Source organism: Elephas maximus, chromosome 17, assembly GCF_024166365.1.
Source record: "Elephas maximus indicus isolate mEleMax1 chromosome 17, mEleMax1 primary haplotype, whole genome shotgun sequence".
NCBI classification, from domain to species: Eukaryota; Metazoa; Chordata; class Mammalia; order Proboscidea; family Elephantidae; genus Elephas; species Elephas maximus.
The window spans coordinates 48162849-48188646 of record NC_064835.1 but is presented as its reverse complement, the minus strand read 5'-3'; the positions used below and the strand labels follow the sequence as shown (position 1 = coordinate 48188646).

The 25798-nt window shown below is 44.7% G+C and overlaps 1 protein-coding gene across 1 annotated transcript in view; it reads right to left on the bottom strand.

The window, feature by feature from the left end:
- Positions 1-15336, bottom strand: part of REEP1 (receptor accessory protein 1) — a 125209-nt gene extending 109873 nt beyond the window's left edge. Inside the window, exon 1 of the mRNA XM_049856767.1 lies at positions 15205-15336. Within this exon, the coding sequence (XP_049712724.1) occupies positions 15205-15236 (32 nt within the window). The 5' untranslated portion in view covers positions 15237-15336. The remainder of the gene's footprint in view (positions 1-15204) is intronic.
- Positions 15337-25798: the final 10462 nt, after the last annotated feature.

The following is a 25798-nucleotide window of genomic DNA, read 5'->3' as shown; positions in this document are numbered from 1 at the left end:
CAGGGAGATGCAGCAGTGGTTTAATACCTTCATGTGTCAGATGCGCCACTTTTCCCTTCTGGAAGGACTCCTCCCTAAAATTCCTACCAAAGCTAGAAAAGTCATTCACACACACCCACAGAACACCCACCCACTGGAAAGAGTGCTGGCCAGGCAGGACACTTGGATTAAGTCCCAGTTTTCCCACTGACTGGCTACATGACCTCACAAACTTCTCAAAGATGGAATCGGGATTCATTCATCTTTATATCCCTGGTGTTCAACATAGTGCCTGGCACAAAGCAAAGAGTCAATAAATGGTCAGTGAATCTATGAATGAATCAACCAATCAATCAATTTTGAGCAAGGGTGGAAGTCCTACCTACTGCAAAGAGAATCTTTCCAATAACTCTCATCTCTTTTCATCTACCACTATAAGGGGAAAGTTTAAAATCATAGAATTTTCGGGTTGGAATTTGAGAGTTCACTGCCTTACAAGGCAGTCCAGTCCACTATTAGCACCAATTACTAGAAATTTTTTCCTTCTATCAAGCCAAAAATTTGTCTCCTAGCCACCCATTGGTCCTAGCCCAATCCTCTAGCTACATAAAATAAATCTCCTCTATCTCTCACATTAAAATACTTTCGGGGAACCTGGAGACCTGCCTGGGCTCAACTCTCAGCCTAGGCAATCGGGCAAGTAATCTTGATGAACCAGTCATCTAACCCTCCGGTACCCATTTCCTTGTATGTCAAACAAGAGCGTGAGATCACCCTAAGATCCCTTCTAGCTCCATCATGCATCCCATCAGTGTTCAAACCCTCAACATTTTAACCTATCCATTGGGTTTTTAATTTCAATATTTTATTTTTAGAAGTGCTTCTTTTTCAAATCAGCCTATTACTGGCCCTCCCCCCACAGAATATGCTGTTTTCTTATGTTTTGAATTCTTTATTTCTTTTTCATTTTTAAGAGACTTATTCTGAGGTCTCTCACTGATAGTTCTATTATATAGTATACACACTTGTTTATTTATTATTGGAGGGCTAATCCTGCTGCTTACAGTGTTGGCCCTTAGAGAGTCTGTAATAATTTCTGGCAGATGCTCCAGGGGTAACCTCACATATCCTGGCACGACTCTGGATTTTTTTTTTTAATTAGGGAAAATTTCACACGACATAAAATTAACCATTTTAAAGTAAAAAATTCTGTGGCATCTAGTACATTCGTAATGTTGTGCAACCATCACCTTTAACAACTTCCAAAACATGTCCGTCACTCCAGAAGAAAACACCACAGCCATTAGCAGTTACTTCCCATTCGCCTTCCCCAGACCCTGGCAACCACCAGTCTGGTTCTATCTCTACGGATTTACCTGTTCTGGACATTTTGTGTAAGTGGAATCATACAATACATGAGTTTTTGTGTCTGACTTCTTTCACTTAGCACAATATTTTTGAGGTTCATCTGCCTTGTAGCATGAATCAGCACTTCAATCCTTTCCATGGCTGGATAATATTCCGTTGTATGGATGTACTACAATCTGTTTATCCATTCATGTGTTGATGGACATTTGAGCCATTTCTACCTTTAAGCTGTTGTGACCAGGACCTTATGTTGATGTTTCAGTTTGGGGTACTCAGAACATGCAGGACACGTACATTTGAATCCCAAAACCACGGAAGACAGGTTCATGAATGGTCTTGAGCTGTCAGGGAAGATTTTGCCCCTACCAAGAACCCAGGACAAGACAGACAAGTTTCACTGTCATCTCCGTATACTTGTGGTCCATCCTTTTACTCAGGACTACACTGCACTATAGCCCTTCAAGGTCTCAGCTTATTAGGCAAATGTTCAGCCCCTCCTTTCTCTATGTAGATATTAAAACCAAGCTAGGCCAACATCCTAGCTTGGAATATTAAAGATGGCTACAAATGATTTGCTATCCATCTCATTAAGAGGTGAGTCCAATCCCTCGCCCCTTAAATCTAGGATGGCCTTAGTGATGGCTTGACCAATAGAATGCAACAGAAATATTGTCCTGGGACTTCTAGACTAGGTCATAAAAAAGTCTTGCAGCTTCTATGTAGGCTTCTTGGAACACTGACTCTTGGAGCCCTGAGCTGCCACACAAATTTGACTACCCAGAGGCCTTCATGCTGGAGAAGCCACGGGGAAAGACCACACGGAGAGGTTCTGGGACCACATGAAAAAACAAGATGCCCAGCCAGTGGCTGGCCATTTGCATCATCTCAGGTGACTCAGACACAGAATAGAGAAGAGTCTTCTCAGCTGTGTCCTGTCCAAATTCCTGACCCACAAAGCCCTGGGAGATGATAATAAAATGGCCGTTGTTTGAAGCTAAATTTCAGGGTGATCTGTTATGCAGCTGCTATAGTACTGCTGACACCCTTGCAAAATAATTCTCTCTGACTGGAACACTTATACACTGCTGGTGGGAATGTAAAATGGTCCAACCACTTTGGAAATCAATTTGGCACTTCCATAAAAAACTAGAAATAGAACTACCATACGATCCAGCAACCCCACTCCTTGGAATATATCCTAGAGAAATAAGAACCTTCACACAAACAGATAATATGCACGCCCATGTTCAATGCGGCACTGTTTAGAACAGCAAAAAGATGGAAGCAACCAAGGTGCTCATCAACAGATGAATGGATAAATAAATTATGGAATATTCACATAATGGAATATTATGCAACGATTAAGAACAATGATGAATCCGTGAAACATCTCATAACATGGAGGAATCTGGAAGGCTTTATGCTAAGTGAAATTAGTCAGCTGCAAAGGGCAAATACTGTATGAGACCACTATTACAAGAACTCAAGAAAAAGTTTAAACATAGGAGAAAAAATTCTTTGATGGTTATGAGGGTGGGGAGGGAGGGAGGGAGTATTCACTAATTAGATAGTAGGCAAGAACTATTTTAGGTGAAGGGAAAGACAACACACGATATAGGCAAAGTCAGCACGACTGGACTAAACCAAAAGCAAAGAAGCTTCCTGAATACAATCGAATACTTCAAAGGCCAGAGTAGCAGGGATGGGGGTCTGCAGACCATAGTTTCAGGGGACATCTAGGTCAAGTGGCATAAGAAAATGTATTAAGAAAACGTTCTGCATCCCACTTTGGTGAGTGGTGTCTAGGGTCTTCAACACTAGCAAGAAGCCATCTAAGATGCATCAATTGGTCTCAACTCACCTGGAGCAAAGAAGAATGAAGAACACCAAAGAGAGAATGTAAAGATGACCCCAAGAGACAGAAAGGGCCACAAAAACCAGAGACTCCATCAGACTGAGACCGGACGAAGTACATGGTGCCCAGCTACCACCTATGACTGCCCTGAAAGGGAACACAAGTGAATCCCTGGTGGAGCAGGAGAACAGTGGGGTGCAGATCTCAAATTCTCGTAAAAAGACCAGACTTAACGGTCTAAGTGAGGCTGGAGGGACCCCAGAGGTCATGGTCCCCGGATGCTCTGTTAGCCCAAGACTGGAACCACTCCTGAAGCCAACTCTTCAGACAGGGATTGGACTGGACTATAAGACAAAAAATGGTACTGGTGAGGAGTGAGCTTCTTGGCTCAAGTAGACACATGAGACTATGTGGGCAACTCCTGTCTGGAGGTGAGATGAGAAGCCAGAAGGGGACTGGAGCTAGTTGAACGGACACGGGGAATACAGGGTGGAGAGGAGGAGTGTGCTGTCTTATTAGGGGGAGAGCAGCTAGGGGAACATAGCAAGGTGTGTATAAGTTTTTGTATGAGAGACTAACTTGATTTGTAAACTTTAATTTAAGGCAAAATAAATTAAAAAAAATAATAATTTCCTCTGTGTTTTGTCTCCTGGAAAATCCTCTTACTTTCTTAAAGTTCAGCTATGCTTTTAAGGGGAGCTCTGCTATATTTTGCCCAAAATTTTTAGGTGTTTGGTTATGGGAGGGTTTCCAGGCTATTACATTGTCAGAAACCAAAATCAAGTCTTTCATTTTACAGATGAGAAAACTGACGTTCAGAGAAATTAAGTTATTTGCCATAGTCACAAGTCAAGTTTCAATAAACCTAGGGTTTAAAAATGATCTTCTAACCCCAAAGGGAATACTAAGTCATTGTCATGGATCGAATTATGTCCCCCCAAAATGTGTGTATCAACTTGGTTAGGCCATGATTCCCAAAATTCTGTGGCTGTCCTCCATTTTGTGATTGTAATTTTATGTTAAAAGGATTAGGGTGAGATTGTTAACCTTACCAGGTGACGTCCCTGATCCAATGTAAAGGGAGTTCCCCTGCGGTGTGGCCTGAACCACCTTTTATCTTTCAAGAGATGAAAGGGAAGCAACCAGAGATTTGGGGACCTCATACCAACAAGAAAGCAGCGCCGGGAGCAGAATGCGTCCTTTGGACCTGAGGTTCCTGTGCTGAGATGTTCCCAGACCAAGGGAGGACTGATGACAAGGACCTTCCTCCAGAGCTGACACAGAGAGAGAGCTGGCACCCTGAATTTGGACTTCTAGCCTACTGGACTGTGAGAGAATAAACTTCTCTGTGTTAAAGCCCTCTACTGTGGTACGTCTGTTATAGCAGCACTAGATGACTAAGAGAGTCCTCACTCATTCAGCAAATATTTTTTTGAACACCTACGAGGTGTTTAGAAGCACTCTAGGCACTGGGAAACAGCTATGAACAAGATAAAGTCTCAAAAGTCATACCGATCAAACCCTGGTGGAGAGATGGACCATAAACAAGTAAACAAATGAAATAAAAGCATAATTGGAGGAAGTAAGAAGAGAACAAAGAGTGCTGGGAGAGGTGTATTTTGGCGAAGGTGGTCAGCAAAGGCCTTTCCTACAGAGGAGACATGTTAGCAGAGACTTAAGTGAAAGGAGGGAGAGGAGAGGGCCATGGAAGGTCTGGGAGATGTGTGTTCCAGGCAGAAGGAACAGCAAGTGCAAAGGCCCTGGGGTGGGAATGAGCTTGTGGCTTCCAGGAATAGTGAGGAGACTGGAGCCGGAAAGAGTGAGGGAAGCATGTACAAGGTTAGGTCAGGGCAGAGGACGGGGGCCAGACCTTGCTGAGTCTTGTTGAGAATGGTATGGAGCTTGAATTTTATTCTTAGTGTGATAGGACATCTTTGGACAGTTTTTTTAAAAACAGGGGAAATATATGACCTAACTTGTATTTTAAATAAATTGCTGGAGGTGCAGGAGTGGAAGCAAGGAAACCAGCCAGGAGGGTTTTTAATTGGTTCAGGCAAGCCATGGTTTTGGGTTGGACCAAGAGGTGAGATTCATGGTTGGACGGGGAGTAGCATGGTTGGCTCAGCTCAGCACTTCATCTGACAGGCATTGTCTTGGCAGTCTAGCCCCCAATTGTGACAAAACTAAATTTTACGCAGTGATCAAATTTAGGCAATCCAGTTGTAAAATGTTCATGGTTCAGGGCACTGGGTTATGCCATTCAGAACTTATAAAAAGCTGGGTTGGGCCCTCTCAAAACCGGAAAGGACAAGCCAGTCTAGCACACATGGGTGACTTCAGATTGAATCCGTGTTTTATAGCCAATAATGGGAGCCTTAGGCAAGTCAATTTCTTTTAATTTCAGAGATGAGATGATGGTACCCCATCTCCTAACTTAGCACTACTCTAGCTTTATGGAAATCTTGTTACAATGCAGACTGACTAGGGCTTGGGTAGGCCTGAGATTCTGCATTCCTAACTAGCTCCCAGTGCTGCTGGTACGTAAACCACGCTCTGACTACTGAGGTCCTGACTCATCCATGATCCAACACACACTCACTGGGCACCCACCACACATGAAGAGCTGTGAGGGATACAAGGAAGAAACAGACGTGGCTTTATGGGGAGTAAATACACAAACCACTGTATCACAAGGTACAAAGCGGCAAACCATCAAATGCCACTCTGGGGACTCAGAGGACAGAAACTTTTCTTCGGCTAAGGGAGACAAGGGAGGCTTCCTGGAGGAAGGTGGATGGAGACAAACACGGGGAAGGACATGGAGATCAGGGGGCACCTTAAGGCTTTTAGCCAGGGAACAGCATCAGTCCTGTACAACTGCTAGTTTCTCTTCAAAATCAAGCCCTTTGTTTTGACTCACAAAGAGAAAAAAGGTGAGGGGATAAAAGTGGAGCAAGAAAGACATTTCTAAACTAAAGAGGTTGAGGGACAGTGTTAGGATTCTCCTGATTCCAAGATTAAAAAAATCTCATAACAACTTTAGCCAAAAAGACATTTTTAGGTTTGCGCAACTGGCTAGGATTCATTCATTCAACATATATGGTTTCGTTAGGTGGATGTTTAGCAGGATGGTAGTTCTCCACCCACCTGAATGCATCAGCCACGCATGTGATTTGCTTTGGCCAATGGAATGTGAGCAGAAGTGACATGCGTCACTTCCAGGCAGAGGTACTTAAGAGCCTGAGCGTGATTCTCCCTTTTTTTCCCTGCCTCCGTGAATCCTGATGTTTTGTGTTGCAGTGAAAGCGCCTTAAGACAAAGGAGACTCATTGGTCTGGGCATCTGAGTAATTACGGTGAGTTAAGTGCCCCTGCCAACCCATACTGAACAGGTAGCATGAAGTGAGAAATAAGTCTGTGTTGTTTCAAGCCACTGGGATCTAGAGTTGTCACTGCAGCGTAACCTAGTCTATCCTGACCACTGCATCACTATAATAAATATTTAATTACCATTAAAAACCACTCAAAGTTTTCCCTCCAGGATAAGAGGCAGCTTGTGGCATCTGAGGTGCCGCAGGAACCGGGGCCTGAGTAACTAGAATCAAGATCCCTTGTGCCAGCTTCTTTGTCTTTCTGCTGACATCTCAGCTTTATCTCTGCTTTGCTGTGTTCTCCCCTTCTGCCTACAGAATTTCTCCGTGTGCCAGGGGGTTTAGCCACCAGCGGCCTCACCCTCACATCCTTCCAGCTCTGGGCTCTGCCAGCAAGGATATTCTCCCCCAGGTGCCAAACAAGAAACACTGGGGAAGGACTTGGTGGCTTGGCTGGGGTCACATGCCCGCCTCTGGGCCACACAACGCCCAGGAAAAGAGTGCTGAGGCCTGGGTCACACGCCCAATCCAATTGCTGAGGGAAGGGAAGTAAGATGGGTATGTTACCAGGAAGGAACGGGAAACTTTTTTTGTAGCCCAAAGTATCCTCCATAGTCCCCCAAAAGGAGGTAGAAAGAGTGAGTACACATTAAGTGCCCAATAGAATGCCTAAGGTGGACCTGAACTCAGCTGTGCCTGGTGGAAGGCAAAGGACAAAGGAAGAACACGGCATTTATGTGGTAGTCCGAAGAGTAAAGGAAGAACATGGCTTCTGCGTGTCGTCCTAAGAGTAAAGAGAGGAAGGATTAAAAAGCCACTAGGTGGAAACCCTGGTGGTGTCGTGGTGAAGTGCTACGGCTGTTTACCAAAAGGTCAGCAGTTTGAATCTACCAGGTGTGCCTTGGAAACCGTATGGGGCAGTTCTACTCTGTCCTACAGGGTCACTATGAGTCAGAATCAACTACAGCTGGACAGCTCCCGTGGTGGCAACAAAAGGCATTTTTGGCCAAGAAGCCTGGTGGGGGCAGAATGTCACGAGGGGGCTGCAGTACCAGGTCTCTGGTGGATATTCACTCAGGTACAGAGGTTCTCTGTTTGCTAATGTAGGGAAGCAGGCAAAACTCTGAGCTGCACAGACAGACCTTCTCTGATCTGGAAGAGCAAAGACTGAACCAACCCAGGAGCCCCCGTTACCATCCCCAATGCATGTGTCACTCATAGCGCTCCTCCCTCACTGAGCCCACACTCCTCCTCCACGCAGCGCCGCAGGGAGCCTCGCACCAACCAGAACAGGCTAAGAGAAGACACTCACTTGCATGCCCAGTATAGATGCACATGCCATGTTTGAAGGTGTATACCAAATTACCTATAAGGATTCCTTCAGACACCCCCACTGTGTGCCAAATATTTGCTCCTTTGTTTGTATTTCCCTTTTTTCTCCTGTATTTCCAGGAAAGCCCTTGGGTTCAGTTAAAAAGCCCAAAAGGGAAAACAACGTGTTTGTGTGTGGACAGATGAGACCTGAAAGTTCAGAGCAAACAATATGTATATAACTCTCCTTTTTTCCAACCATCTTCCAATCCAAGAGAGAAGGCCGTCTCTTCCCAAGGCCCAGGAAAGAGAGAAAATACCCTGTGGCCCAAACGCAAACCTCCTCAGCTCTTACCGGCTCTTGGGAAAATGCCCACAAATAGCAAGAATCCTGGTAACCCGTCAGGCGTATGTGTGGCTCATCTCTGGCCATGAAGTCTCACGGGGGCCAGTGCTGTGACTACCGCAACTGTCCAGTCTCCTCTCCCCTCCAGTCTCTTGAACTCCCTTGGAAAACACACACACACACACACACACCCGCATACACAGCAAAAAGTGACACCCTCACTAGGTGGCTAAAGACAGCTTGATTCTCTTCTTTCATTCTTCCCAGGGTTCTTCCTCCCTCCCTCCCAATACCCTCTTGGAAGAAGACAGCTCACTTCAGAGGGAAGGGTGGACTGACTCAGTAATAACCAGGTGAGGCCTTCATTTGTCAGCTAACCTCAAATAAGACACAGTGGGCAAAGCACAGGAAAGCTGCTTCCCAGCAGGCAGGCAGGATTAATAAAGAAACAGGGCAGCTGAACAGCAGTGAAACCTAAGCTGGTATTTTTCACTTCCTTGAGGATACTCCTCCTGTTTATAAATAAACATGGTGTCTGCAGGCAGCTTGGGAGGAAGGAGGAAGATGGGCATAAAGGAACACTGACTCTTGGACTCTTAGGACCTCAGGAGTGATGGTGGCCAACTCCCTTGTCTCACGGACGGGAAGCTGGGGCCCCAGGGCGAGAAAGTGGTGCCAGCTACTTTCAGGCCTCCAAGAGTGGGACAGATGGGTGCCAGCACTAGTACCCAAGTTCACTGACTTCCAGCCCAACATCTTTCCTCTCACAATTCCACTGAAACTTTTACTCAGTGTCTTCTGTGTCCCTGGGTGGTGCAGTGGTTAAGTGCTCTACTACCAACCAAAAGGTTGGCAGTTCAAATCCATCCAGAGGTGCCTTGGAAGAAAGGTCTGGCAATCTGCTTCTGAAAGGTCACAGCCTTGAAAACCCTATGGAGTGCAGTTCTACTCTGCAGACACAGGGTCACCGTGAGTCAAAATCAACTCTACGGCAACTGGTTTGGTTTTGGTTTACTGTGTGCCAGGCCACAGTGCCAGGAAATAAATCCTCACCCAACCTGAACCCTCCATTAACGAGGCCCTTTTTCTGCATTCCAATTTTTAAAAGCAGGCCCCAAAGAAAGGTAAGCTTATGTTTAAAGCTTTAGCATTTTCGTTTGTTTGTTTGTTTTCCATTTGTCTTGCAAAAGTTGGGGAACATCTTGAGGAGAAGCCATGTCTCCCAATCTCTGCTTTTACATCCCTGATCTAGGACAAACAGACTCCAAGCTCGAAATTATGTTCCTAAGGCTTAGCCAGGTCTTCAGCCATCAAACCAAGACTCCGTCTTGATCATTAGACTCTATTTTCACAAAACTAACATTTTTTTTAAAAGCTGTACAATGCAGAAATGAAGTACTTTCTGCAAGCCATCTGTTATTCAGAAAATGTGGGTGAATTAGAACTCTCTTTTGCCCATGCAGTGAACTGGGATTTTGGTCTACTAACCCTGTAAGTGGTAGAAAGGTCTGGATCTATTCAGTCAATATTCTGGGTGTTGGCCAAAATCCTGTCCAGGGACAATGAGGCAACGCCCGCTCCTTGGAATCAATGTTTCAAGATGGTGTATTCTCCCAAGAAGTCACAGACCAACCACTCCTCCAACAAATGAACACGCTCTCCCAAATCTGAAATTCACTCATGCCTAGACTTTGAGTTGTTTGCAAAGAAAAAAAAAAAATGTAAAGGAGCGAGCAGGCAAGTCCCCAGTGAGCCCCATGTCCTTAGCAGGTATCAACCAGGTTCTTACAGTGCCAGCCATGCTGCTGGCTGAGTATCTCTTCCTTAATTCTTCCTAGGCTGAGCCAATGGATTTAGAAGGAAGATGGCTGGCAAGAAAAAAGCATCTTAAACTAGTCCTCACTCCAAGAGCTTTGCCCAGTGGGCACGGGCCTGTTATGACGCCCACTAACCTCCATCCCCAGAAAACTGCATCAGCGACCTTCCCTGCTTACTCCCAGAGTCACTGAGCGACTTCAACGCAACCAACCTTTACTAGTGCCTTCAGGTGCCTGGTGCTTCAAAAAGGGGCCTTGGGAGCCTTGCAGCATGAGGTGCTGCAGACGGAAAGAAGCCAGGATCACGTCTTCAAGATACAGCCAGTAGCAGCAAAGACATCCGTAAGCGTCAACTGGCTGTCACTGAACACCATGAATTTGTCTGGACGCCTCTGGTGGGATGGCTGGTACCACAAAGACAGGAAGACTCACCCTCCCCATCCTTAGAACATAGTGATATCTTTTGTAAATGTTCTTTGAGGCTTACAAAACCATGAAAGGACTGCTTACAGGAAACAGGACTTGTGGATAAAATCATAGAATACCATACCAGGCAGCCTGAAAGATAAATTGGGGACAACTGTCAGGGACAGGCAGAGAGGTGGAGTGGGCATTAGACTAAAAATCCAGAGCGTGGTTTTTTTCACCAGCTCATCTCGCATTCCCAGGCAAGGCACATTCTCTCTGCAGTTTTACAAGTGAGAGAGGAGGACTACATCAGTGTTTTGTTTTTCCAACTATAACAAGCTGTCTTTATTCTTCACTAGTATTTTATTTTATTTTGTTGCCATTGTTGAGAATATACACAGCAAAACATACACCAATTCAACAGTTTCTACATGTAAACATTAGTGACACTGATGACATTCTTTGAGTTGTGCAACCATTCTCCTCCTCTTTTCTGAGTTGTTCCCCCCTCGTTAACGTAAACTCACTGCCCTCTAAGGTTCCTGTCTAATCTCTCCAGTTGTTGTTGTCAGTTTGATCCTATACAGATAGTTCTTAAAAGAGCATAAGGTTCAAGGCAGACATTTTTTACTAGTTAAACTTAACTATTGCTTGGTTTTAAGAAGACCTCAGGGGATAGTTTTGATTTAAGGTTTAAAGACTATCTCAGGGCAACAGTTTCAGGGGTTCATCCAACTTTCATGGTTTCAGGAAGCCTGGAGGCCATAAGAATTTGAAATTCTGTTTGGGATCTTCCCTCTTTTGATCAGGATTCTTCTACAGAATCTTTTATCAAAATGCCCAGTAATAGCCAGGCACCATCTAGTTCTCCTGGTCTCATAACAAAAGAGGCAGTTATTCATGGGGGCAATTAGCCACACATTCCCTGTCTTCCTTCTGTTCCTGATATTCCTTCTTCCTCTGCTGCTCCAGGTGAATAGAGACCAACTGTGCCTTGGATGGCTGCTTATAAGCTTTTAAGACCCCAGGCACTACGTAAGGAACTAAGAGGTAGAACAGAAGCACTGAACATGTTATTAGGCCAATTAACTGGGATGTCCCATGAAACCATGAACCTAAACCTCCAAAGCAAGGAACCGAATTCCATGAGGATTTTGGCTGTACATAAGCAGCCTCAGTAGCTACTCCCTTTTTTTTTTTTTTTTGTCGTTGTTGTAAATATGTCTATCACACAAAGTTGGCAAATTCAACTTTTACAGCTGTACAACTTACTGACAGCAATTACACTAATCGGCTGTGCAAGCCTACCCTTAATAAATGTGTATTTCCATCTCCACTAACTCCCCCTCCCCCTGATCCTGCTCCTGGTAACCACTAATAAACTCTGCTCTCTGTATGTCCTTTTCTTGTCTTTTTATATGAGTGAGGTCATACAGTATTTATTCTTTTGTGATTGACTTATTTCACTCAGCATAATGTCTTCAAGCTCCATTCCTACTGTAGCTTGTATTAAGACTTCATTTCTGCTGCTGCCTGAGTAGTATCCCATTGTATGTATGTACCACATTTTGTTTATCCATTCATCTGTTGATGGGCATTTAGGCTGTTTCCACCTTTTCGCTATTGTGAATAGTGCTGCAATAAACACTGGTATACAAGTCTCTGAGTCTCTGCTCTCAAGTCTTTTGGGTATATACCTAGGAGTGGAATTGCTGGGTCATATGGTAGCTCTATTTTTATTTTTTGAGGAACCACCGCACTTTTTTCCACAATGGCTGCACCAGTTTGCATTCCCATCAGCAATGGGTAAGGGTTCCAATTTTCCCACATCCTTGCCAAAATGTTATTTTCTGTTTTTTTTTTTTTTTTGTCTTAGTCATCCTAGTGGGAATGAAATGGTATATCACTGTGGTTTTGATCTGCATTTCTCTGATCGCTAATGACGCTGAGCATCTCTTCCTGATTCGGTGGCCATTTGAATGTCCTATTTGGTGAAATGTCTATTGTCCATTTTATGGCTGGGTTACTTATTTATTGTTATTAAGTTGTCAAAGTTTTATATATATTTTGGTTATTAGGTTCTTGTCAGATATATGGTTTCCGAAGACCAGTGGTTTTAAATAGCAGTAAAACCCATACATTTTCCAAGTTGTACTTTATCAAGAACCCCAAAATATAAACAAACAAAAGGGGGAGCTGCTCATGTTGCATGAAGGCTAAGGAGCCCAGACCCTACCCACTCAGCCTGGATGGACCTCAGGAACCCAGTTTGAAAACCACAGGAGTAGATTAAGTCAGAGAGGCTCTTCCAAAGCTCGTAGACCCTCTCATAAAGCATTCCAGTGGGTGAGGGGGGGGGCAGAAGGAGGAAATCGGCACTGACCTAATGCTCCGCATGGTGCGTGGTAATTCACATATTGTATGTCACTGAAATCCTTGCAACAGCAACACAAGGTGAATTAGGCTACAAGAATGGTTAGCTGGCATCTGTTGAAAAGAAGCAGAACTAGGGTGTGGACGGAGGGTTTTCTGACTCCAAACCTGGTATTCCCCATCCTTGCCAAGATGCTCCTCTAGGTATGTGGAATATTGGTCCGAATCAATTAACTTCCTTGAATTTTAAATATAAATGCATGTGAATATATATGAAAGGGGAAATGTCTCGAAGACCATACCCTAAAACGATCATTAGTTATCTCTGTATGATGACAGTGTGGATGATTTTCAGTCTGTTTATCTACATTTTCTAATTTTCCTATAATGAAGAGATACTGCTTATGTGAAACAGTCACTGCCTATTAAAAATGGTTTTAATAATTCATAATTGACACACCCATGTTGGGTTTCTATAGGAAATCAGGGGCTTGGTGACAGGTAGTATCCCTGACCTTTTAGAGTTGACAGTAGAAATAACAACCCCAAATCCCACAAACTCTCTCTTGGGGTAGAGATTCCTGGACTGGCCTATTGGACAATTCTGACGGTCATTTAAGTTCTCTGAAGCCAGTTCTGGGAAGGGTGCTGTTTTAGAAGTAACAGCAAGTCCCTGAGACCCCTCCCAAATGTATGCCTCTCCTCCTGGCCCCCTCAGCTGCCTTGTATAGAAGGGGAGTATCTAATAAAAATAATGATGGTCCCAGGGCCCTGGACCAGAGGCCCTCACTCCCCAGTGCTCCAGCTTCAGCCCAGTAGGACCTATAGAGAGCAAGCCCTTCAGTCAGACCAGCTAAACTCTCGGCCCCACCCTGCGGGCCCTCCAGGAACAAGAGCAAATATGGAGATCACAGCATTACTCCACAGCGCTACTCCAGGAGAGAAAATGATGCCACTCTGAAGGCAGGACTGGCTTTGGTCAAGGCAGGAGCCAGGGTGAGGTGGGGCAAGGCATGCCAGCTGCTTCCCTGTATTATTCATGCCAGCTCTACCAGCAGAAATCTTCTAATATTTAACATGCCACCTCAAGGTAAAGTGCAGCAGCCTGCAACAGCTGTAGAGAAGCCTGCACAGAATGACTTGTGGGCTGAGAGGCAAAGAGACTCTGGCTTTGGGAGGGAGGACCAGAATGGTGGACAGGAGACAATGCTGAGGGTGGCGTCAGAAGGCTGCCCCTGACTGCTTCTCTGGAAAGGGTAGGAGATGGGAGATGTTCCCAAACATGGGGCATGATGGTGCACAATCAACCCGAGTCCCAAACCCCCCTTTTTCAGACAAAGAAAAAGCCTGAGATGTGCCTCTACCCCACCTCTTCACCACCAGGCTCCCCAGTCCAACTTTAGCCCCAGCTCCCCCGAGTAGTAGGAAAGAAAGTCTGTCCTGACCCAGGCGAGAACGGCTAGGCAAGGAGAGGAAAGGGATAGCCACATCTATCTCCAAAAAGGAATAAATCCACGAGGGAAGAAGCTCTTCAAATGTCTACCGGTCCCGGAGCCTTGAAACAGAAAGAACGCCCCTCATGCCCATCCCCGGTGACTTCATACAGGCCTCACCCCAGATGACTCTGCGCTCCCCTGCAAGGCTTGGGAGGTGTCACCACCGTTTGTCACTTGGATATTTCCCGAGCATTCCTGGGGATGCCTGGCCGTCTCCCTGAAACCCCCAGCGAAAAGGAAACAGCGAGGTGTCTACTCCAAGATTCATACAAGTCCTCCAATATCCCATCTGCCTTTCCTGCTGTCAATCTGAGAAAACTAAAAAGGAGTATTTTTCAGCCCCATTAGGAGCCTCTGCTCTCCCTCCACCCGTCTCCGCACTGACCCCTCTAGGCAGCGCCCTCTGGCTTGCCTGGGATCTGTCTGTCATTTTCACCTGACAAAAGCGTGTCGGCGGGGCGCGGCGACCGTGACCCCTGCATTTCTCCCAAAGGAGAGAGGCGCGTGTCCCCGCGGCGCGCCCATTCGGGGCCTCTGCAAACGCGACTAACCGGGAACAAAGCGGCCGGGGCGCGGCAAGACGCAGCCCCCAGCGGACCCCCATGCGCCCCAGCCCTCCCGGCCCCGCCCGCCGGTCTCCGGCGCCCCGGCCCGGCCCCCGCGAGCTGCCGCCTGCGGTGGGGGCGCCCCCAGGACACGCCCGCGTCCTGTGCCACCCGCTTGCAGGCGTCCTCGGCAGCTACTGTACCTGCTAAATTTAGCGGCCGCCGGGTATTAATAGCTAGAGCGGTCTGGGCCGGGCGCTGCAGGGGCGCGCAGCCCGGGGACGGGGGCGGAGGAGGAGGAGGGAGAGGAGACCCGAGGGGAAGAAGGCCACTTACACCACCAGCCTGGAGATGATCCATGACACCATGGCGGGCAGTCGGGCGGGCGCGGCCCGGGCACCACGGCACGGCTGGGCTGCGGGCGGCTCGGGCTGCTGCTGCGCTCCCGGCACGTCCGTCCCCGCACGGCCGCTGCCGCCAGACTGAGCGCACCCGCCGCCCTGCCCGGCGCTCGCGCGTCGGCGCAGCCGCGGCACGTTCCGGCGGCGCGGCGGCCGCCCCAGCCCCCCGGGGCTCCGCGGGCCCGCGGCGATTGGGCGGCGAGGCGGTCAGGGCACTAGCGGGACCCGCCCCGCCCGCGCGCTCTGGCCGCTGCTGAATTCGGGCGCGCCCTCCGTGGTGCAGCGGCCGTGCAATTGAAGCCCTGCGTGGCCCAGTTGGCAGGGCAGAGACTCGGGTGCCGCCCACCCTCAGTATTACAGGGAGGATCTGAGGCCTGAACACAGCCCCTGGGAATCCGTCTACACCTGTTCTGCTTGGGATAGTGTCATCCCTCACTCGGACATGGCGTTTGCCTCCTGTAGCCGCAACTGACTCTTCCAATCCGGCCTCCACACTGCGTTATCTGCATAAGAAGCAAACCTGGGCCTGTGTCTCTTCTATTTACAATTCTAGAGCCCTTGCATGACTGGGCCCCTGATTACAACCTCATCGCTACTGTTGTCGTTGTGTGCCGTGGAGTGAATTCGGACTCACAGCGAGGCTATAGGACACAGCAGAATTGCCGTGTAGTGGTTCCTAGACTAATCATTACGGTAGAAGATGGAGGCTGGTGGGTGCGCGGCTAGGGGGTTTGAACCTCCGACCTTGTTAGCAAAGGTCAGTAGCTGAGTGCTTTATCGCCACTCACCAAACCAAACCCGTTGCGGTGGAATCCAGACCCTATAGGACAGAGTAGAACTGCCCCATATGGTTTCCAAGGAGCGCCTGGTGGATTTGAACTGCCGAACGTTTGGTTAGCAGACATAGATCTTAAGCACTGTGGTACCAGGGTTCCCTTATCACCACTACCATCCCCTAAATACCCTCTAGCTCTTCTTATCTGAGGCATTTGGGTTTATGTACGTGCTGTTCCTTCTCCTGTTTATACACTCCATTCCTCACCTTCTGCATTGGTTTGGGTCAAGTACTTCACCTTCTTCAAGGCTCAACTGAAAGGCTACTTCCTACGGAAATTCTTTCCTGAGGGGCTGCGCCAGCATTTCTCTGCGGAAGCGGCTCCAGGATAGAATCTGGCTAGAAGTAGAGCTGGAAGTTGCCTTTGCCTACCACCAGAGCCCTGCTGAGCCATAGTGGAGTCTTAGACAAAAGGAAAAAATGTGTGCCCCATATACACATTTTATGCATTTTTTAAAATATTGCTTTCAATATTATTTGCCTTGATTGCTAGATTTTATGGCATGCCCTTAAATTTTTGCACTGAGTGCCCGCCTCACCTCACCCTAATTCCAGCCCCACAAAACACATTATTCTGTTATTCCTAGAAAACCTTTGTCCACTGTCTCCTTGGCTTGCCCCTGCCTTTCCCATCCCCTAACTAGGTTAGGTCCTGCATGGAGCTCTCTCAGGGCCCTCTTCTCTTTGTTGACCTGTTAGGTATGCATAATTCAGTGTCTCAGAGGAGAGGCACGGGAGAAAGCCAAGGTGAAACCTTCTTTAAAGGAACCCTGCCCAAGAGGCTTCCTATCAGGACCACGGTGACCTCAGACCTTGGCAGAAACAGGCAGGAAATGTACCTTCAGATGTAGTAGAAGGTATGGGCATGTGTGTGTGTGCGTGTGTGTGCGCGTGTCCTCACACATGCTTTAGACAGAAGAAAGCCCACGATGAGGAGACTGCAGAGGAAACATCCCCTGTGATAGGAGTCTTCAAAGAACCCATAAAACAGCTCACAGGAAAAAGTCACCTTGGAATACCCATTAGGCAGACAGAACTCCAAAGCCAGATGAGGACGAGACCAAGGAAGTAGAACCCTCCTACCTATCCCACTCCCCTCCACCCATGCCCCTCCCTGAAGAGGTCAGAAAATTCTCTTAGCCATCTTGCGGGGTGGATGAGGCCAGAACATTGTGCTCAGAGGAGATGCTGTGGTGGGAGAAGACAAGAAGCTGACTGCATGCTGCATCCTTCCCCTAAAGTGTGCCCCACATGGGGACCTTTACCTATAAATGAATTCCAGGTTTAACTACTGCAGAACTGTCCCATAGGATTTTCAAGTCTGTGTAAATCCTTATGGAAGTAGATTTCCACATCTTTCTCCTGTGGAGCGGCTAGTGGGTTTGAATGGCTGACCTTTGGTTAGCAACCCAGCACTTAACCAGTGAGCCACCAGGGCTCCTACTCCAACTTTAGAGATGGTCATTTTCTTGCATGTCCTCACTGCTTTGACTGCTTCATGTGTGACCAGCAGATGTCAGCTGAGCCACAGTTCCCTCCGAGGATTTTTTAAATTGAGAATAGGAAAAAGAGACTTCCACTTTCATCCATGAAAGTCAGCTGCCATGGAAATTGTCCTCCCACTGCAAACAACTAGAAAACCAGAAAAACAAACGTGTGTAAAACAACTGTTTTCAAGCATTGAGCAATAAGCAGCACAGAACTGTAATAACTATGTTTGGATGCGTTTAGGAAGCTTCTACGGCTTTGCCTTGGTCGAGTTGTGCTGAATTCCTGTGTCGAGTGTTGTCTTTCCCTTCACCGAAGTTACCACTTGTCTACTATCTAGCTAGTGATTTCCTCTCCCCACCCCTCCTCTCCCTTGTAACCGCCAAAGATTGTTTTTTTCTTTGTATAAACCTTTCCTTGGGTTTTTATAATAGTGGTCTCTTAAATATTTGTCCTTCTGTGATTGACTTATTTCACTCAGCATAATGCCCTCCAAGATTCATTCATGTTATGAGATGTTTTGCAGATTCACCATTGTTCTTTATCATTGTGTAGTATTCCATTGTGTGTATGTACCATCATTTGTTTATCCATGCATCTATTGATAAACACTTAGGTTTTTTCCATCTTTTTGTTATTCAAATAATGCTGCAATGAACATAGGTGTGCATACGTCTATTTGTGTGATGGCTCTTATTTCTCTAGGATTTATTCCTAGGACTGGGATTGCTAGATTGTATGGTATTCTATTTCTAGCTTTTTAAGGAGGTGCCATATCATTTTCTGTAGTGGTTGTACCATTTTGCATTCCCACCAGCTTGCATAGGAGTTTCAATCTCCCTGTAACCTCTCCAACATTTGTTATTTTCTGTTTTTTTTTTTTAATTAATGCCAGTAATGTTGGGGTGAGATGGTATCTCATTGCATTTTTGATTTGCATTTGCTAAATTACATAATGCTAGTGAAAGATATGGTGAAACCCATGTGAGATTGTCCACTCCAGATTAGTAAGTAGGCACAAGTAGGGCCGTGCCTACCTTGCTTACTGTAAGCCTGGGCGTACCTTGCTCACTGGCTAATCTGCCCCGCCTGTGGTGCATTGTGCTTCATGACACAAAGGTGCAGAGCCAAAAATTGTATGATGATATGGATGTATCCTATAGCATTGGCCTTGGGAAGTGTTTGGATAGTGTTTAGCTAGGAAGCAAGATTTGAAGTGTACAGAGTCAGAATCTAGCCTACGGGATAGTCTTGTAATCATCCAGTTGTAAGTGGAGGATTCAGTTCTTACCAGTGCCTGGTCAGAACAATTCTCTTCCTTCAGGAATATACTCAATAATGCTGTGTATACAATTATAAATGCACATATCCATTTTTTACTCTTTCAATGGGTGTGATGTGAAATAGAATGTATCGGAATTTCTGTCTGTAGGTACAAACCTGTAACAATGTTACAAAGAGCAAGCAACTCTATATATGAAGTCATATGTTTTATGAGTTCCAACTATAAATAATTGAAACATATTTAGAAACACTTAAGAATTTAAGTTTAGAAACATATAAGAATCAACCATGCTAGGATGAATACTGAATTATGTTTCTATACTTTCCACAGGGAATGGTAATACAAAATTATTGTCAAATGGAGAAAGACAAAAGAGTATGTTGCTAGAAAAGGTAGAAAAATAGAGGAGTGTTAAACAATTAATAAAATTATGATGTTATTTTTCACTGACCTTAGTGACATTTGTGGTCCTTTTCAGCTTTTAAAAATTTGTAATTTGTTGTGATTTCTTTTCTCATCCTAAGCAAATGTCGACATTTGTACTTAATTTTGCATTCATAGTTTTGGAGACTCAGCTCCCAAACTGTGTAAGTTTTAGGCCTCACAAATCATGGACCTGCCCCTACATATTTTATTATATTTAATTTGTATTCCACACTGTGTTCAATAAGGCTGTATTGCATCTGTTAATTGGCCATATGTGTTTCTTCTTTTGAGAATTGCCTTTTCTCATTCCTTGCTATTTTTCTATTGAAGTGGGATTTATTTTATTTTATTTTTTGCCATTTCTTTATTGGTTTGCAAAAGTCTTCTGTGTAAGGATACCAACTTTTTGTCTCTTATGTATAATTTTTCCAGTCTGTCATTTGCATTTTAAATTTGAGTTTGTTTTTATTTTTGCTTTTTTAAAAAAAAGTGGTAAATATACATGTAACAAAACATTCGCATTTCAGCATTTTTTAATGTACAGTTCAGTGACATTCTTCATGTTCATCTGGTTGTTCACCCATCACCACTATCTGTTTCCAGATTTTCCATCACCCTTAACAGAGGCTCAGGGTCTTTCATGCAAGGAGTCTCCCTTTCTCCCTCCCTCCTGCCTGCCCCTGGTAACTATCAATAACTTAGGTCTCTATACACTTGCCTATTCTAGACATTTCATGGAAGTGAGATCATACAATATCCTTTTGTGATTGATTTATTTATTCAATATGATGTTTTCAAGATTCATCCATGTTGTAACATACATCAGAACTTCATTTCTCTTTATGGGTGAGTTGTATCCATCATATGTATGTACCACATTTTGTTTATCCACTGATCTGTTGATGGACATTCAAGCTCTTCCCACCTTTTGGATATTGTGAAAAGCATTACAATGAACACTGGTGTACAAGTATCTGTTTGTGTTTTCAAATTTTGGGGGTATGTATCTAGTAAAGAAATTGCTGAATCATATGGTACGTCAAAAATGAAATGGAATGCATAAACATCGATATCTTAGGCATTAGTGAGCTGAAATGGACTGGTATTGGCCATTTTGAATTGGACAATCATATAGTCTACTATGCTGGGAATGACAACTCGAAGAGGAATGGTGTTGCATTCATTGTCAAAAAGAACATTTCAAGATCTATCCTGAAGTACAACGCTGTCAGTAATAGGATGATATCCATACGCCTACAAGGAAGACCAGTTAATACAACTATTATTCAAATTTACGCACCAACCGCTAGGGCCAAAGATGAAGAAATACAAGATTTTTATTAGCTGCTGCAGTCTGAAATTGATCGAACATGCAATCAAGATGCATTGATAATTACTGGTGATTGGAATGCAAAAGTTGGAAACAAAGAAGAAGGATCAGTAGTTGGAAAATATGGCCTTGGTGATAGAAACAATGCCGGAGATCAAATGATAGAATTTTGCAAGACCAATGACTTCTTCGTTGCAAATACCTTCTTTCACCAGCATAAATGGCGACAATACACATGGACCTCGCTAGGTGGAGCACACAGAAATCAAATTGACTACATCTGTGGAAAGACACGATGGAAAAGCTCAATATCATCAGTCAGAACAAGGCCGGGGGCTGACTGTGGAACAGACCATCAATTGCTCATATGCAAGTTCAAGCTGACACTGAAGAAAATCAGAGCAAGTCCACGAGAGCCAAAATACGACCTTGAGTATATCCCACCTGAATTTAGAGACCATCTGAAGAGTAGATTTGACACACTGAACACTACTGACCGTAGACTAGACGAGTTGTGGAATGACATCAAGGACATCATCCATGAAGAAAGCAAGAGGTCACTGAAAAGACAGGAGAGAAAGAAAAGACCAAGATGGATGTCAGAGGAGACTCTGAAACTTGCTCTTGAGCATCGAGCAGCTAAAGCAAAAGGAAGAATTGATGACATAAAAGAACTGAACAGAAGATTTCAAAGGGCCTCTCAAGAAGACAAAGTGAAGTATTACAATGACATGTGCAAAGAGCTGGAGATGGAAAACCAAAAGGGAAGAACATGCTCGGCGTTTCTCAAGCTGAAAGAATTGAAGAAAAAATTCAAGCCTAGAGTTGCAATAGTGAAGGATTCTATGGGGAAAATATTAAACGACGCAGGAAGCATCAAAAGAAGATGGAAGGAATACACAGAGTCATTATACCAAAAAGAATTAGGCGATATTCAACCATTTCAAGAGGTGGCATATGATCAGGAACTGATGGTACTGAAGGAAGAAGTCCAAGCTGCTCTGAAGGCATTGGGGAAAAACAAGGCTCCAGGAATTGATGGAATATCAGCTGAGATGTTTCAACAAACAGGTGCCACGCTGGAGGTGCTCATTCATCTATGCCAAGAAATATGGAAGACGGCTTCCTGGTCAACTGATTGGAAGAGATCCATATTTATGCCTATTCCCAAGAAAGGAGATCCAACTGAATGTGGAAATTATAGAACAATATCATTAATATCACACACAAGCAAAATTTTGCTGAAGATCATTCAAAAACGGCTGAAGCAGTATTATCAGCAGAAAACTGCCAGAAATTCAGGCCGGTTTCAGAAGAGCACGTGGAACCAGGGATATCATTGCTGATGTCAGATGGATCCTGGCTGAAAGCAGAGAATACCAGAAGGATGTTTACCTCTGTTTTATTGACTATGCAAAGGCATTCGACTGTGTGGATCATAACAAACTATGGATAACACTGGGAAGAATGGGAATTCCAAAACACTTAATTGTGCTCATGAAGAACCTTTACATAGATCAAGAGGCAGTTGTTCGGACAGAACAAGGGGATACTGATTGGTTTAAAGTCAGGAAAGGTGTGCGTCAGGGTTGTATTCTTTCACCATACCTATTTAATCTGTATGCTGAACAAATAATATGAGAAGCTGGACTATATGAAGAAGAACGGGGCATCAGGATTGGAGGAAGACTCATTAACAACCTGCATTATGCAGATGACACAACCTTGCTTGCTGAAAGTGAAGAGGACTTGAAGCACTTACTAATGAAGATCAAAGACCACAGCCTGCAGTATGGATTGCACCTCAACATAAAGAAAACAAAAATCCTTGCAACTGGACCAATGAGCAACATCATGATAAACGGAGAAAAGATTGAAGTTGTGCAGGATTTCATTTTACTTGGATCCACAATCAACAGCCATGGAAGCAGCAGTCAAGAAATCAAAAGACACATTGCATTGGGTAAATCTGCTGCAAAGGGCCTCTTCAAAGTGTTGAAGAGCAAAGATGTCACCCTGAAGACTAAGGTGCGTCTGACCCAAGCCATGGTGTTTTCAATCACATCATATGCATGTGAAAGCTGGACAATGAATAAGGAAGACTGAAGAAGAGTTGACACCTTTGAATTGTGGTGTTGGCGAAGAATATTGAATATACTATGGGCTGCAAAAGAACAAACAAATCTGTATTGGAAGAAGTGTGGCCAGAATGCTCCTTAAAGGCAAGGATGGCAAGACAGTGTTTTACATACTTTGGACATGTGGTCAGGAGGGATCAGTCCCTGGCGAAGGACATCATGCTTGGCAGAGTACAGGGTCAGCGGAAAAGAGGAAGACCCTCGACGAGGTGGATTGGCACAGTGGCTGCCACAATGAGCTCAAGCATAACAACGATTGTAAGGATGGCGCAGGACCTGGCAGTGTTTCGTTCTGTTGTGCATAGGGTCGCTATGAGTCGGAACTGACTCGATGGCACCTAAAAACAACAACAACATGGCACATCTGTTTAACTTTTTGAGGAGCCACCAAACTGTTTTCCTCAGCTGCTGCACCGTTTTACAATCCCCTCAGCAATGAAGGAGGGTTCCAGTTTCTCCACATCCTCACCAGCACCTGTTGTTTTCGTTCTTTAATCATAGCCATCCTCGTGGGTGTGAAGTGATATCTCATTGTGGTTTTGCTTTGCATTCCCCTAGTGACTAATGATATTGAGCATCTTTTTATGTGCTTGTTGGCCATTTGTCTTTCTTCTTTGGTGAAATGCCTATTCAAGTCTTTTGCCCATTTTCTGATTGAGTTGTTTGCCTTTTTGTTGTTAAGTTGTAGAAGTTCTTTACATATTCTGGACATTAAACCCTTATTAGATATATGGTTCCCAAATATTTTCTCCCACTCTGTAGATTACCTCTGTTCGAATCTGCCAGGTGCTCCTTGGAAACTCTACAGGGCAGTTCTACTCTGTCCTATAGGGTCGCTATGAGTCAGAATCGAGTCAGGGGCAGCGGGTTTTTTTTGGATGGTATATTTTGACATACAAGGTTTAAAAATATATGTTCATTTATATTTTATCATAATAGAGCAATTGGTCTTTATCTCTAATGTAGAAACTACATTTCATTCCTATTCCATTTTATGTTTTTCATTTAGAGCAAATGTTTCAATCTTATCAGATTATCTTTAATCCCGACTCTGCTATCAGTGGTATCAACTGTCATGCTCAGTGTATCTGTTAGATCGTTTTCAGCTGCAAGTACGAGAACACCCAACCAAACAATAGGAGTTTGTTTTTCTCACATAACGAGAAGTCCAGCAGAAAGTTATAGGTTTAACAGCTCAACAGTATCAGGGTCCTGAGTTGGCAGCATGGAGCCCAGGAACAGGAGGCAGGTCCAGGAAGTCCTGGGAAGCTGATTCATGGGAGTAGATCAGCCAAGGAGAAGTGTGAGTCCGTGGTCTCTCTTCAAGCAATGTTAGGCATCCCTTCACTTACTGGGTGAGGGAACATGTTCTACTGGCTTGAAGGTTCAGGTTGAGAGGCTATGAGCACAGGAAAATGCAGGGAGCCAGATATTAGCTCAGTACTTTACTAGTTTGGGATAAATTTCATGACTTCTCTGAGCCTCCGTATCTTCATTATTAAATGGGGATAATGATACTTACCTTGTGTTGTTTTTAAAAGATTAAATGTGATAACCTCAATGTAGTGACTTTTAAAATGGCTACAAATTCTTTCACATTCCTGCCATCAAGAGGTGGTGTCTATGTCCCATCCTGATGAATCAGGGTGAGATTCAACCAGTATTTTTCAGAAGAAGTGATACTATATGACTTACAAGGCAAAGTCATAAAAGGACATGTAGCTTCCACTTTATTTCCTACTCATTCTTGAAGCTCTAAGCCAGTAGGCTCATGAAAGTAGTGTGATTACCCTGAGGCTGCCATGGTATGAGGAAGCCCAAGACACATGGAGAGGCCACATGTAGGTGCTCCAGTTGAGAGTGCAGGCTGAGCCCAGCTTTCAAATCATGATAGCCTGGCATCAGACATTGAGTGAAGAAGCCTCCAGATGGTTCCAGCCCCTCCAGGTGATTAGAGTCACTCTACCCATTTGAGACTTCCTACCTGAGTCTCTGTTTATCTCTTAGTACAGCAACAGCCATGCTATGCCCTGTCCAAATTCCTGACCCACAGAATCTGTGAATATAATGAAGTGGTGGTTTTATGCCACTAAGTTTTGGGGTAGTTTGTTACATAGAAGTAGATAGGTAACCAGAATGCCTTATAAAGCGCCATGTACAATAAAAGAATTGGGATTTGAATTTATCTCTGATTCTCCAGACCATGAACTTTCTACTTCACTAGTGGTTCCTGAGGACTATAGCCTGGCAGGAACAGCATTTTCAGTGAGAAGAATCAGTATAATGCAGTGAATTGGTCTTTTTAAGAGACCATCTCTTATTCTGAGAGTATGCCTCTCCCACATTTGGAGTTATTAATATGTTCTTTCTTTTATGACAAAATGGTGATGGCAATTAGTGGTTGTGGTTTTATTAATGTCTTATGTAACAAAGTTAAAAGCTACCAAACTTAGGTCATTCCTTTCATTTACATTATTATTTTCCATTTATATAAGCTTCACTGGTCTTTGAAACTCAAAAGTGGGAGCCACTGCTCTGCTGTATTCCTTGACTACTATAGAATAAGTGGTGGAAACTTGACAATTGCAGGGCTTTGTGTTTTCTTTAAGGAGCCCTGGTAGTGCAGTGGCTAAAGTGCTCAGCTGCTAACCAAAAAGTGGGTGGTTCAAACCCACCAGCCTCTCCTTAGGAGAAAGATGTGGCAGTCTGCTTCCATAAAGATTACAGCCTTGGAAACCCTATGGGGCAGCTCTACTCTGTCCTATAAGGTCCCTATGAGTTGGAATTGACTCAGTGGGTTTGGTTTTGGTTTTAGTGTTTTCTATAGTTGTTCCCTATTTCCCTATAGGACTAGCACATGTGTTCATTTTAATTTATATCCCACGTGTTTTCAAAAAGGATTCAAGGCAGCACGATAGTTTTTCCACTGGCATGCGCCAGACTCTTATAACATTACGTAGTCATATGGAACCCTTCCCCAGGCACCAACAGGATTCAAACAGCTAGAAGCTGATAGATGAGGGATCA